General features: G+C 35.9%; 1 protein-coding gene across 1 annotated transcript in view; it reads left to right on the forward strand.

Moving 5' to 3' along the window:
• LOC306638710 (ester hydrolase C11orf54) overlaps positions 1-14,428 on the forward strand; it is a 28,417-nt gene that overhangs the window by 3,942 nt on the left and 10,047 nt on the right. Inside the window, exons 2-7 of the mRNA XM_079102010.1 lie at positions 2,634-2,783; positions 4,977-5,075; positions 11,504-11,577; positions 11,783-11,884; positions 13,061-13,237; positions 14,192-14,341. Coding sequence (XP_078958136.1) covers positions 2,729-2,783; positions 4,977-5,075; positions 11,504-11,577; positions 11,783-11,884; positions 13,061-13,237; positions 14,192-14,341 — 657 coding nt within the window. The 5' untranslated portion in view covers positions 2,634-2,728. The remainder of the gene's footprint in view (positions 1-2,633; positions 2,784-4,976; positions 5,076-11,503; positions 11,578-11,782; positions 11,885-13,060; positions 13,238-14,191; positions 14,342-14,428) is intronic.

The following is a 14,428-nucleotide window of genomic DNA, read 5'->3' on the forward strand; positions in this document are numbered from 1 at the left end:
AATATTCCATTATACATATATACCACAGTTTCTTTATCCATTCATCAATTGAAGGACATCTAGGTTGGTTCCACAGTCTGGCTATTGTGTATTGAGCAGCTATGAACATTGATGTGGCTGTATCTCTGTAGTATGCTGATTTTAAGTCCTTTGGGTGTAGGCCAAGGAGTGGGATAGCTGGGTCAAATGGGGGTCCATTCCAAGCTTTCCAAGGAATCTCCACACTGCTTTCCAAAGTGGCTGCACTAATTTGCAGCTCCACCAGCAATGTATGAGTGTACCTTTTTCCCTACATCCTCTCCAACACCTATTGTTGCTTGTATTCTTGATAATCACCATTCTAATTGGGGTGAGATGGAATCTTAGTGTAGTTTTGATTTGCACTTCTCTTATTACTAAAGATGGTGAACATTTTTTCATGTGTTTGTTGATGGCTTGTAGATCTTCTTCTGTGAAGCGTCTGTTCATATCCTTAGCCCATTTGTTGATTTTGTTATTTGTATTCTTTGTGTAGAGTTTTTTGAGTTCTTTATAGATTCTGGAAATTAGCGCTCTATCTGAAGTATGAGTGGCAAAGATATTCTCCCAGTCTGTAGGTTCTCTCTTCGCATTGCTGAGTTTCCTTTGCTGAGACAAAGCTATTTAGTTTGAATCTATCCCAGTTATTGATTCTTGCTTTTATTTCTTGTGCTATGGGAGTCCTGTTAAGGAAGTCTGATCCTAAGCCAACAAGTTGAAGATTTGGACCTACTTTTTCTTCTGTAAGATGCAGGGTCTCTGGTCTGATTTCAAGATCCTTGATCCATTGTGAATTGAGTTTTGTGCAGGGTGAGAGATAGGGGTTTAGTTTCATTCTGTTGCATATGGATTTCCAGTTTTCCCAGCACCATTTGTTGAAGAGGCTATCTTTTCTCCATTGCATATTTTTGGCACCTTTGTCTAGTATGAGAAAATTGTATTTATTTGGGTTTGTGTCTGTGTCCTCTATTCTGTACCATTGATCTACCTATTTTAGTGCCAATACCTTGCCATTTTTGTTACTATTGCTTTGTAGTATTGTTGAAGTTCTGGTATTGTGATACCCCCTGTTTCATTCTTCCTGCTAAGGATTGTTTTAGCTATTTTGGGTTTCTTATTCTTCCAGATGAATTTCATGATTGTTTGCTCTATTTCTGTAAGGTAATTGGGATTTTAATTGGAATTGCATTGATCTATTAACAGTTTTAATGAGAATTAAAATACACATGGGCCAGTTTGTAGCAGAGGGTACAAAGGAGAAGAACACCTTTCTGGTGAAAGAGTGCATTGTCCTTAACTTCAGAGCCTTGTGAACAGGCCTTACATTTGTCTAGTGAATGTCAATGAAGAATATTCTAAAAGAAAAAGAATAAAACAAACAACTCTAGCAGTGCTTTTAGAAACAGAAATTTCCTTAAGGTTTGCTCTTATTCCTTATTGCGATTGGTCTGGAGTGGCATTCTCCACCCACTTTGTCTTCCTTTTTATTTAACCCCCCTTTTTCTGCCTTCATTTTATCTAACTCCCTCTGTTTGCACACCTCATCACTTGAACATTTGAGGTAAGATACTAATCTCTCTGAATGTATACCTATTTATTGTAAATTATACTAAGCATGTATTTTTAAAATATCAAATAATAAACAGGTTTTCAGATTCATTGATCAATAAAGCTGCTTACCAAGAAAGTTGTTTATTTTCAAACAAATCTAAAAATTTAAATTTCAGAAGCTAATCATTTTCTGTCTCCATTTCTAATAGTGATTTAAATTTTCTTTTTTAAAAGTGACACCCAAAGAAATTTAATTTTAGCTTAAATGTCAAAATAGAGTGAGAAACACATTATGGAAATTTATTTATGTATTTTATATGCTATCTATACATCATCTATAGGTCATGTAGTAATATAGAATCCAATACTGTTATCTACAGTCATTTAGATACTTATTCACAATCCTTAATAAGTACCTTTTGCTTCAAGACCCATATTCCTTTGACCAACCATTAGAAAATTACATGTTCAATCCAGATATATGACCAATGAAATGAATCATATACGTACTCTTATATTAGTGTTTCCTCTTGTTAGTTTATTTTAAATGCCAACTATTTAAAATAACACTTGGGCTGGGGTTGTGGCTCAGGGGTAGAGCACTTGCCTAGCATGTGTGAGGCACTGGGTTCGATCCTCAGCACCACATATAAATAAAAGAATAAAATAAAGGTTCATTAACAACTTAAAAAAAAAACCCACGCCCACTTTCCTTTAAAAAATAAAATAAAATAACACTTTTGGGTTGAGAGTATAGGCAGTCTTAGCATATAGTTCTTGTCTATCATGCATGAGGCCCTGGATTCAATACAGAGCAGGGAGAAAGAAAGGGGAGGGGGGAGGCAGGGAGGGAAAGAGAGGTGGGGAGGGAGGGGAAAGAGAGAGAGAGAGAAAGGAAGAAGAAAGAAAGAGAAAGAAAATAACAGTATTAAAAGAGGTCACTTCCTCATTGTTCACTTAGAATATTAAATGCTAGAAGCTGTGGTTTCCCTTCTATGAGGATTGAAAAGCCTAAATGCCCTTTGCCTTTGTTATATAACTGAACTCTCAATGTTCATTTCCAGAACAGCATTGTTCTCATCTGGTACACTGTGAACTCTTGAGATACTAACCAACAGGAGCTTTGTTTGTACAACCTTGTACCTAAAGAGGAAAGAAAATGGCTCATTCTGACTTTTCTTTTCATGTGCCAAGTCTAGAGGAACTTGCTGCAGGTAAAAACAATATTAACTTTGGATTTTTAAGAACTCTTTCAAGTGAAAAAGATTCTAAGATTTATATGTATCTTACTAATCTATATCTTATTGAAATGGTACTTCTGATACAGAATTTGCCATTTCAATATCTATTCTGTACTGTTTTTATTGAGAAAGTCCAAAATTATGTCCCCTCAAAACACTAAACTCACCATTTGTAGATTCTTGATGACACCAACTTAACATGATGAAATTGACTGAAGTAATCCACATGATGCCCAGAATTGCACAACTTTGCTTTATTAACTTTTTGCCAGTTACAATATTCTTGAGGGGGAGGGGTGGATACTGGGGATTGAACCAAGGAGTACTTTACCACTAACCTACATCCCCATCCCATTTTATTTTTTTTTTTAATTTTGAGTCAGGCTACATTGCTTGGCACCTTGCTGAATTGCTGAGGCTATCCTGAAACTTGTGATCCTCCTGCTTTAGCCTCCCAAGTCAATGGGATTCCACCACACCAGGCTAAAATAGCTTAGTTACTCTCAACTTGGTGTCTTTATCCTTGAAAGGGGAAAATAACCAGCTTTTTTAGATGAACACTCCTCAAATGATTAACATGCTTATGTGCAAAGTACTGTAGGAATCTGACCCCAGGTTTAAGGTCATAAAGGAGAAAGATACAAAATGAAACAGAAATACCAAACTTTTTATCCCACTTTAGTTACTCATTGGACATCTGCAGACCCAAGTAAAGAGACCGTACTTTTTAGCAAGAGCAACTGCCCACAAGGTGAATCAGGCACTGTGGCACATGCCTATAATCCCAGCAGTTTGGGAGGCTGAGGCAGGAATATTACAAATTTGAGGCCAGCCTTGGCACTTTTTGTACTGACTCAAAGTACAAAATAAAAACAGCTAAGATATAACTTACTGTTAAAGCACCCCTTGGTTCCATCCTCACCCAGTATTGAAAAAAAAAAACCAAAAAAAAAAAAAAAAAAAGAGAGAGCGAGAGAGAGAGAGAGAGAGAAGAGGTAGCAGAAGGCAGAAAAAATATTTGTGTGTACATTTAGTTAGCCTATGAGACAAAGAACATGTTAGGGCTGTCAGGCCAGGGCAAGGGAGCCATCTCCACTCACAGTTTCCTTAGCATCCCCCAGCCAGGGCACAGCCAACCCTCCAACTTTTATTCTCAGTATGAGGAAAAACAGATGCAGAAAAACATCATGTACTTACTTTAATTTTAGAGGATTCCTTAATTTCAGTGTTTCATTTTGATCCTTAAAAATACATTGCTCTTGGACTGGGGTTATTACTCACTGATAAGTGCTTGCCTGATGTGTGTGAGGCACTGGGTTCCATCCTCAGCGTCATGTATAAAAATAAAAGGTATTGTGTCCATCTACAACTAAAAATATTTTAAAAATCCATTGCTCTTTGGATTTATAACTGGCACACTTTTTTACATTTGTACTGCAACATTTATAACAAAATACACGAATCTTAAGTGTACAGCTTGTTTAATGTTTACACCCATGTAACTGCCATGCAAATAAAAATGTAAAATGTTTTCCATATCCCAGAAGACTCCTTCATAGATCTCTCCAATGTTTCTATACTGAGAGGTTAACCCCTGTTCTGACTTTTATCACTGTAGATCAGTTGCCTGTTTGAAATACATAAAGTTAAGTCATATAGTCTTTACTCGTGTTGTGTCTGACTTTTGCTCAACATTTTGTCTGTAAATCTTCCTTAAAGGTGGTGCATGTGATTGTCTACTTTTTAAAGAGTTTAAACACTTATATTTTAATAAGTTTTTGGAATCTCCCTCAAAGGGAGATAGTCCTCATCTGAGTGCAGTCTTTTTATCTTCAGAGGTTTATAATCACTGTGGATAAGATATTTATGTGTCTTAGTCCATATTATCACTTCTAATTATGTCAAAGTCTTACTATATTCATAAGTAATACCATTTCTTGGTCGATGGTATAGTTCAGTGGTAGCTAGAGCCTGTGCTTAGCATGCCTGAGGCCCAGGGTTCAATCCCTAGGACCTGAAAAAATAAAAATAGAAGACCATTTCTGAACTCTTTCATTATACAAGTTTAGGTTGAGAGTGTGATGTAGAAAATTTGAGGGAAAAATTGATATGTGATGGCCAAATTTTTACCTAATGTTAAATAACCCTTTTTCTCGTCTTTATTAGTTTTGCAAAAGGGACTAAAAGATAACTTTGCTGATGTCCAAGTCTCTGTAGTTGATTGCCCTGATTTGACTAAGGAACCATTTACCTTTCCTGTAAAAGGTAAGCAGTTTTTGCAATATGCTTTTGGTTTTTACTTGTAATTATTTTCTGAAACTGGCATTATTTGTATCTATGAATAAAGGATATTTTCATAACTTTTAGGCTAAATCGTGCCTAATTTTTGCGCTCTTGTTTTCTGACGTTTGTCAAATTTTCATTTTATAACCTTGTGCAGAAAGATTGTATTTTGTGACTTTTGTAACTTTCCTTGGTTATGTAATACTCAGTAGGTGAGAATCGTGGTAACACATGAGAGTTTTATTTTTAATTACTCAAGTGACTGTTAGGGAAATTTACTTTAATTTTTGTTTTTATTTATTTATTAGAACCAGAAATAATTTTAAAAGGCTTATGTTTGGTTCATCTATTAAATACTTAAAATACTTCAACAAATTTGCCAAGTGATCATCCACTGAAGTGAGAAGGGACCAAAACTAATATGTTAGGTAAAATAATTTGGCAGTATGAGACATACTTATATGTGATGTCTTAGTTTTTGCAATAACACTCAAGACAAGTACTAGGTCCAGTTTATAGATGAAAAAATTGAGGCTGAGAGTAAACTCCATGTGAATCATAATGAGGATTTGAATGCAGGTCTATGTGCTTCAGAAGTCTAACTTTCTCCCAAAATAACCTACTATATGAAGAATTTGGAGATAAATGCAGTGTTGTTTTATTACATAATTGACATCTTTATTAAAAAGTAGTTTGTCATAGAATTTCTGAACTCTAGTTCTGTCTCTGCCACATAACAATTTCATTAACCTTAATAAACCACTTAACCTCAACCTCAGATACATGAACATAGGGGGACTTGAGTTGAATGTTCTTTTTGGATGTTTCCAGCTTAATTAGTCTTTAATTTAAGTAGAACTGTAAACTCTAGCAGGTTTGTGTACCAAATGGCTCTTCCTCTTAGCACTGTGAAGTCATTCACAGTACTTTTGTATAGCCATGGTTCTTCTACAGGAAGGAGTGTTATATTTTCCTTGCTAGTTAATTAATTAAAATAAAATAAAAATCAGAAAACACAGAAGAGTACGAAGAAGAAAAAAATGGTTAGTCTTTTTTCTTCTTTTTAAAGAGAGCTTTTAACTTTCTTTTTGTGGAAAAAGTGGCAGAATGCTTCCATGTTTTACAATGTCACCTTTAAACAGATCAGGCTCTCATTATCTTCCAAAAATTTATTTAAATTCCAATTCCAATGTGAAGAGTAACACAAAATTGTACATATAACTTGTTGACAAGAGGTTATTTTATCCAGCTATAAAACATCAAGTGACATGAATAAATGCCAACCAAATTTGTTATTTTTATACAAATTCAAGACTTTTTGCTACACATGATTTTAGCTTGAAGAACACCAACTTGGCAAAATGCTCTCCTTACCTTTACATTTAACTAAATTGAACTTTGAAAGTACAATTTAGAATCCAGATTGCATGGTAACAGTAATCACAGGTCTTCATGGATTAACAAAAATCAAAGGATGGCCTTAAATCTCTTATACATTTAGCAAACAGTGTTAATCGTCAGAAATTGACTTTGTCAAAGCAAACAGATATGAGACAGTGTGGCCCTTCTATATCAGATTCAATGTTTAAAACAGAGCACTTATTGGTTATCTTGCCAATAAACTTACATAAACTTTCATTTTATAAACTTTTACATAACACTTAAACAAGGCTTAGAGTTCTCAGATTCATACATATACCTACTCGTATGTATTTTGGATGTCAACAATATTGTTATAACTAAACAACAGTTGTTTGTTTAACCAGTTACAAAGTAATCATTTAAGACTTTAAAACAGGTACAAACTCCAATTCCTTTAAGACTTAGTTTCTCCAAGTAATAAAACCTAATAAGTTCAAGAAAATTACCCATAGATAAGAGCAGATCAATGTTTCAGACTTTGCTTCGTATCAGTACATTAAAGTTCATATAACATTAACTGACTATGATGATTAGAGCCAATTTAATCAGAAACACAATTTTTTTGAGATTTACCTTCTGCAAACCTTCTTACTTAGACACTCACAATTTAACATCTTTAGTTTTGCCCTCTTTCATCTTGGACTTTAGCACAAGAATATTACTTTATCAGAGAAAATAATTTCTCATCCAGAAACATTTCTTTTACCTTCTAATTTTCCATACTAAAATATATTTCCATATCTATAACTTTCTTTTATCTTTTCTAGTTTTGGACCCTTTCTTAAATTCATATTCTGAAACAGACCTTATGAATATTACCTGTGCATTTAATTTACACAACATATTTCATCCCTGGAAAGGGTTGGACAATCCAGCATATACAAAAACTGTGCCTTAATCTTTTTTTATTCCAGGTTGCATTCAAGGAGTTGGAGCACATGATATTTTTGAGCCTGACCTGTGTCCATTATCATTATCACAATGCCATCAACTTTGAGGGAGTTCCCCATGCTATTTGTAAGGCCTTTCCTTATACTAGATATATTGATATGCAATGGAGGAGACCCTTTCCACCCTTTTCTTTAGATTTTCTTGAGATGCCTTTGCAGAGGCTGCTGACAAAACACAGGCTGGCTTTAGTTTCTGTGTTTTTCTTTTCTGGGTGCAGTTATTTATTCTGCCAGTCTCCCTAGGCATTTAGTTTGATGGGATACTGTTATAGCAAGACTTGCTTTGCCCCAGTGATGAATGTTCCCTCGCCAAATGGGATGTCCTATTGATCTTAAAAGGGGAGACTGTTCTTGCCACCTACTCGGAGCAAAAGGGGCTAGAAGGCAGGGCAGAGACCAGGTTCTCTTTGGCCATTTTTCTACAGCCCAAGCAGCTTTTCTGAGATTTTTTTTTTTTTTTTCCCCAGTTTAGAGCTGTTGTCATTGACCCATAGTGAGATGATCTGCAGCTGCCTGGGGCCAGGCTGAGAAGTAATACTGGGAGTGCCAGTACTGGGTTTAAAAGATTTCAGTCTTTTTAACCCTTTCTTCTGGTGTCCTGCTATCCTTGCACATCAGAGACAGTGCCTTTTGGCACCTTCAAATTAGTTCATTGGTTCAGACCCCTTATCATGCAACTGCACAAATGCCTGTACATTCAGAATCTCTTTCATATACTTTACCCCTGACAGATCATCTTTAATACCCAGATTGTATAATCCAGAAAAACCATTTAAAGGCCAGATTCTGTTACAATAATCCCTCTTTCTCTTAGACAGGCTTATCCCTATAGGTGGCTCATGCAGCCAAGATCTCCGTGCTCAGGAGACTGACTACTAGTAAGATCAATGCCGCATGCCCATGTCTTAAAGGGCCAGCAACAGACAGAAAACAGACATGAGGATCAAAGTCCAGATTGTGTTACCGTAAACCATCTTTCTCTTAGACAGACTTATACTATAGGTGGCCCAGGCAGCCAGAATCTTTCTGCTCAAGACACTACTGGTAAGATCAATGCAGCATGGCCCATGTCTTAAAAGGGGCAATATCAGATACAAACAAAACAGACAACTAAAGGGAATTCCCAAGCCCAAGGCCAACAAACAGATAAGAACCTGGAACAGATCAGAAGGGAGTACATCCCTAAGTTCTTGAGTCCTGCTTAACTTTGACTCATACACCAGTGGTGCCACAGATGTCCCCAGAAAGAGGGACCAGATTTTCCCACAAAGAGGAACCAGGTGTGTGGAATCAAGGGTCTCCATGTGCACACAGAGGGACTTACCAAATGGCCAGAGTTGTCATAACTTTCCTGAGTTAAGTTTCCTTTTTCTCAGAGTGGACCATGATGGAGCAACCGGTATTGTTCAGGGAGAGAAGGCAGGAGTCCCCTGAAGTAAAAAGAACTTCAGTAGCTGCTATGATGCTCCCTCAATCTCTCCCTTTACTCAGAGGAACAGCTCCTCTGGAGGCAAACTCACCTGTCTCCTAACTCTCCTGCAGTTGGCTCTCAACAAGTTCTCCAGCACCATGAATCCTCAGCATGGAAGTGGGGTTCCTTGGAAAGCCAGGCCTGCCCAAGAAAGCTGGGATGGGGGCTGCTCTCAGGTTCCACCTGGGGTACCAAATTGTTGCTGAAAGCTTGGTCCTTATCCCTGATGCTAATCCAATAATGAAGACACTGTCTGGAGAAAAAGGAAAAAGAGGGCTTATTGCTTTGCTAGCAAAGGTGAAACACAGGGATACCTATCCCAAAGGGTGTGATTGTCAAAAATGGTTAATCTTAATTGTATCATTTGAAAGGTTATACCTGGAAAAAACTTCTAGTCAGTTATTTGAGAGTCAGGAAATTATAATACTGGAAGCCAGGTACGTGTGTGTACTCGCATGTGTGTGTATGTGGTCTTAAACATGCTTAGGCACTTTCTATGTGAACTGGTCTCACTCAGGTTACTGATAGCTTTGGTATATTTTATGAGTGTTACTTCTTTACACATTTCAGTTTGGCTATCACTGCCTGACATTTTCCCTTTGGTGTTCTCTCCCTTTGGTTCTTTTGCCTCTTCCTTGGTTCCTACCTCTTCTTCCTTGGTTCCTACCTCCTTCCTTATGGCTCCTTTCTCTTTCTGTCAGGGTCTTAAATACTGATACTTTCCAGAATTCTTTTCTATTATCTTCTTATTTTACGTACTCTTTTTTTCATCTATACTTGTGGTTTTAATTACTAACTGGATACAACTGAAATCTGTTTGACCTTGATCTCTCTTTTTAGCTATAGATCAGTATTTCTAACTGCCTGTAGAACATATCCTCCCATAATATACTAAGGACAACTTGAGGTCCACATGTCTAAAATTTAACTCATTACTTCACTGTAGATACCCATTTCCTTTCTTCTTTGAATAATTTCACTATTTTCAGCTGTTATTTGTCTTTTCCCTAGACTATAGAGTCACCAAATTGTTCCCCTAGGCTTCAGCTTCTCTATCACTTACGAATAGAGTCTTGTCTATTAGTAATCTCTGCTTAATTCATGAAAAATATTTCCTAAATCCCCAACTACAAAAGGAACCTGTAAAAATTCTACATCAAGAGGCTGCTGTTGTAGCTCAGTGGTAGAGCACTTGCCTACCACATATGAGGCACTGGGTTGGACCCTTAGTACCACATAAAAATAAATAAATAAAACAAAGATATAAAAGAAATTCTATATTACCCTTCTGCAAGCTGAAGAAATAGAGCAATTATGTCTTCTTTACTATGTAAAATGTGATCAGGAATCTGTCAAGACCACTTTTTCTCAAGCAACAGATAGTTTATTTTCTACCACTACTCTTAAAAGTGTCTTCTCCCAAATTGTGTCTAGCTGCACTTTGATGATAATTAAAAATGTAAGTAGAGGACTGGGGATGTAGTTCAGTGGTAAAGTGTATTCTAAGTAGGCTCAAGGCCTTGGGTTAAATCCTTAGCATCAGAAAAGAAAAAAAAAAATCTAAGTAGAAAATTTCTAGCATCTAAAGTTATCTTTATTACATATATTAGTATAAACAATCTTGGGAATAATTAACTTATAAGAGGATTTTTGCAATACGGATCTAAGGACATATATTCTACCAGAGAAAAGTGTTTTAAATTTTAAAAAACGTGTTAACCAATTCAAAAAAAAAAAGACAAGAAATAAAACAGCCACCAAAAATAGTTTTTTAAAGGATTAAGACTAATTTGAGAAACTCTACTGACAGAGTGGCCAGCACCCCACAGAGTAGGTTCCTGCTCAGGAGGTGTGAGCCAACTGAGAAAATCAAAGTCTGAAATAATCAATAAAACATTAGAGACAAAGCCAAAAGTTAGATTTAAAAAGCAGAGCACCTGATGGGTCTTCCAGCCCTGACAGGAACTGAAACTAAAAAAGACCCCAATTTTTTATTTAAGGAGGAGTACATCAAAGGCAGGGATAGGGTTTCAGTGGGAGGTGCTTGTTTCCTGGTGTGGTGGGGGTCTTGCAGTAAACAGGTTGATTGGCGTTTGGCATGCTACACCCATCTCAGGAAGGATGTGCTTAAAACTTGAGCTGTGAGCAGGTCAGGGTGCCAGCATGAAGTGAAAGGTCTCTCACGCTAGTGGATTTCCACCTGGGAGTTCCCAAGACAGCAACTTCCCTGCCTATGACTCCAACCTCACTCAGCTCACATAGGATTTATAGATGGCTCTCAGCACCTTACCCAATCCAAACTTTGACTCCAGCTCTAGCCCTCACCCTGTCATCAACTTTCACTTGCCTTTATGCTGTCAACCCTATCAAGCCATACTTAGTTATGATGATATTGGAGACACAGTTAGTTAAAATAGAAAAGGAATACTAGCTACTTACATCTTCTAACTCCTGCTGTTTGCAAAACCGAGACTGAAGAAATTATTTACTCTTAATTAATTGATGTCTTCTGGCATTTTATGTGTAAATTATGTTTGCCTATTTTTAAGATGGCTTGTGTTTTTTAGGCATCTGTGGGAAAACTAGGATTGCAGAAGTAGGAGGTGTGCCTTACTTAATTCCTCTTGTAAACAAAAAGAAAGTAAGTGTACTTTTACTCTTCACATTCACATGAAGGTTGTAGAACTTGGTTGATTCCTGTTTATTATTATAAGACCTGTTGATCAATGTGGCAGGGATGGAAATACTAGTAGACTCAGTAATAAAAAATTTAAAAAAATAAAAAATGAAAAAAACCAGGAAATTTGTATAAGGTAAGATTTAAATAATTGTCTTCCTCTTTGTAGGTTTATGATCTGAATACAATTGCAAAAGAAATCAAGCTGCCTGGAGCCTTTATTCTTGGAGCGGGGGCAGGCCCATTTCAGACTCTTGGGTTCAATTCTGAGGTTAGCTTATATATAATTATTTTATTTTGTTGATTTGACTTTTGGTTTGTCTTTTTCCACTTAATTCCCTACCCAAAAGCCTACTTTCTGAGTGAATTGTGAGTGGTTGATGTCATACCTCTCCAGATTGGCACTGTTTGATACAGATTTGGACACTATCACATGCTCCAATTGGTCCAGCTATACTAGAACACTATCCTTTAATTTCAAATTTTCTTAGGGACTAGGTTCAACCTTAGATGAATCCAAGGCCCTAGAATATCCTGCTGAAGGCCTTGAAATGTAAAAGATTTTTATGATTATATGGCATAAGATTCCTTGCTTCTCTATAAACCTTTGCTTTTGATATGAAGGCAGTTTTGGAATAGAAGAATGGAATATTTCATGGTGTAGTCAACTTTTTCCAAATTGTAGAAAACTATCATAATAGTATGATGGTTATTTATTAAGTTAATAGCTATTACTAGTGTATGTCATATATATTGAATAGTGTTGATTACTACTAGTATTAATACTATGAGTATTATAATATACTACTATTTAGTATAGGTGACATATACCAGTAATATATACTTACCTATGTACTCTTAAAATATCACTGTTACGTCATATATCCTGACTTCAAGACTGAATGACCTCTTCAGTCTGTCCACAATAGATGTGACTCTTAGTAGTCATAATAAGACTACTTTTGCAGAAGCATTAATATAATTTGCCTAGTGTTTAAGATAGGAAAAAGGGTTAAAATTTAAAATTGGACATTGTCAAGAGACTATTCCAATGTTATATAAACAGTGTAACAAATATTGTAGATATTTTGTAAAATGACCTTTTTTTCCTTCTCATTTGAGCGGCCAGGGATTCCAACCGCGGTCCTTGCGCATGGTAGGCGAGTGCTCTCCAAAAGGAGCTATTTCTTCAGCTCCTAAAAGGACCTTTTTAATTTAAAATTAGATGCTTCATAGCCCACATCTTTGTGAAGTGTGTTTCTTTCTTTTTTTCTTTCTTTCTTTCTTCATTTCTTTCTTTCTTTCTTTCTTTGGTTCTGGGGACTGATCATGTTTTCTCATTAAAACTTGAAATGAAATGTCTTAAAGTCTGAGAGAAAACATTTTGTTTACATGATTCAATATAATCTCTCCATAGAGTTACTAAGATTGACTATTTTCTTTTCAGTTTATGCCAGTTATTCGAGCAGAAAGTGAACACAACCCTCCTGTGAATGGAAGTTACTTTGCTCGTATTAACCCTGCAGATGGAGGGTGCCTACTAGAGAAATACAGCCAGAAATACCATGATTTTGGATGTGCATTACTGGCTAATCTTTTTGCCAGTGAGGGCCAGCCTGGCAAGGTGATTTTGTCTATAAAAACACAACATTCTTTAAATGTTTTTGGATAGCTAAAAAATTGAAATTTTATTGCCCCAAATATGGTTTTTCTAAGAAAATCAGAGGTACCAAAGTCAAAGCTGTTTATTTAACCCAGTTATGAAAAATTCAGAATTTTATAGGCAGAATAAAAGTCTTATCTAAACTCAATGTTAAGAATAATACTTAATAAGCAATACCTTTTTCTAAGTAACTAAAAGGTAACAGGAAGTGGGTCATTTACATGAACCATGTGGCTAAAATAAATAATGTCTGCTTACAGATATTAAATAGGTAATTTGCTCATTCCTGACTGATCACGTTGTGCTAGACAGAAATGGTGGTAGCATAGAACAAGAAAAGGATAAGGAAAATTAATGCTTCACTTCAAATTTTCTTTTGGTTAAGTGCACAAAAAAAAATGGTTTCAGTGTTGGTATTTGTGAGAACTCTCAGATGGTATAAGTAAATATAGCCATTCCAGCTACTTCGAGAAATGAGGTGGAGAAGTTAAAATACCTAGTAAAGTAGAGATAATAAAGTCCAGTATTTTACAGGAAATGAGAAAATTTAATCATTTCTCCTTTACCCCTGTTTACCATAGGTTAAACTTTTCAAGCTAGGGAATTCTCAGCCTTTTATCCCCTTGACCTATATGTTGAGTGTCTCTAGAGTTCAGTGTAGCACTTAGTTCAAGAAAATATGAATAAGGATTATTTTAAGTTATGTATAACTAATATATGTGTATACATACATATATACATGAATATATATATGATTGATGAAGACTCAGGATTGAGACACCTCAATCCTCTGGCTGCACTAAGCAAACACAATACTGCTTGATGGCATTAAGTTACATAATATTATATTTTAGTGATTACTTACATAAAATTTTACAACTCATCCAATGGAATATATATTTATATCTTCTATAGGTCATTGAGGTAAAAGCCAAAAGAAGAATTGGACACCTTAACTTTGTGACTTGTATGAGAGAAACTCTGGAAAAACAATATGGAGACAAGCCTGTAGGGATGGGAGGGACTTTTATAGTTCAGAAGGGAAAAGTAAAGGCTCACATTATGGTAAGAGCCCATGTGTGTATACTTGTATGTATGGGTATATGTGTGTGCACATGCTTAAATTAAAATCTTAGAATTTTTAAATATGTT

Source organism: Sciurus vulgaris, assembly GCF_902686455.1.
Source record: "Sciurus vulgaris genome assembly, chromosome: 11".
Classification (NCBI taxonomy): domain Eukaryota; kingdom Metazoa; phylum Chordata; class Mammalia; order Rodentia; family Sciuridae; genus Sciurus; species Sciurus vulgaris.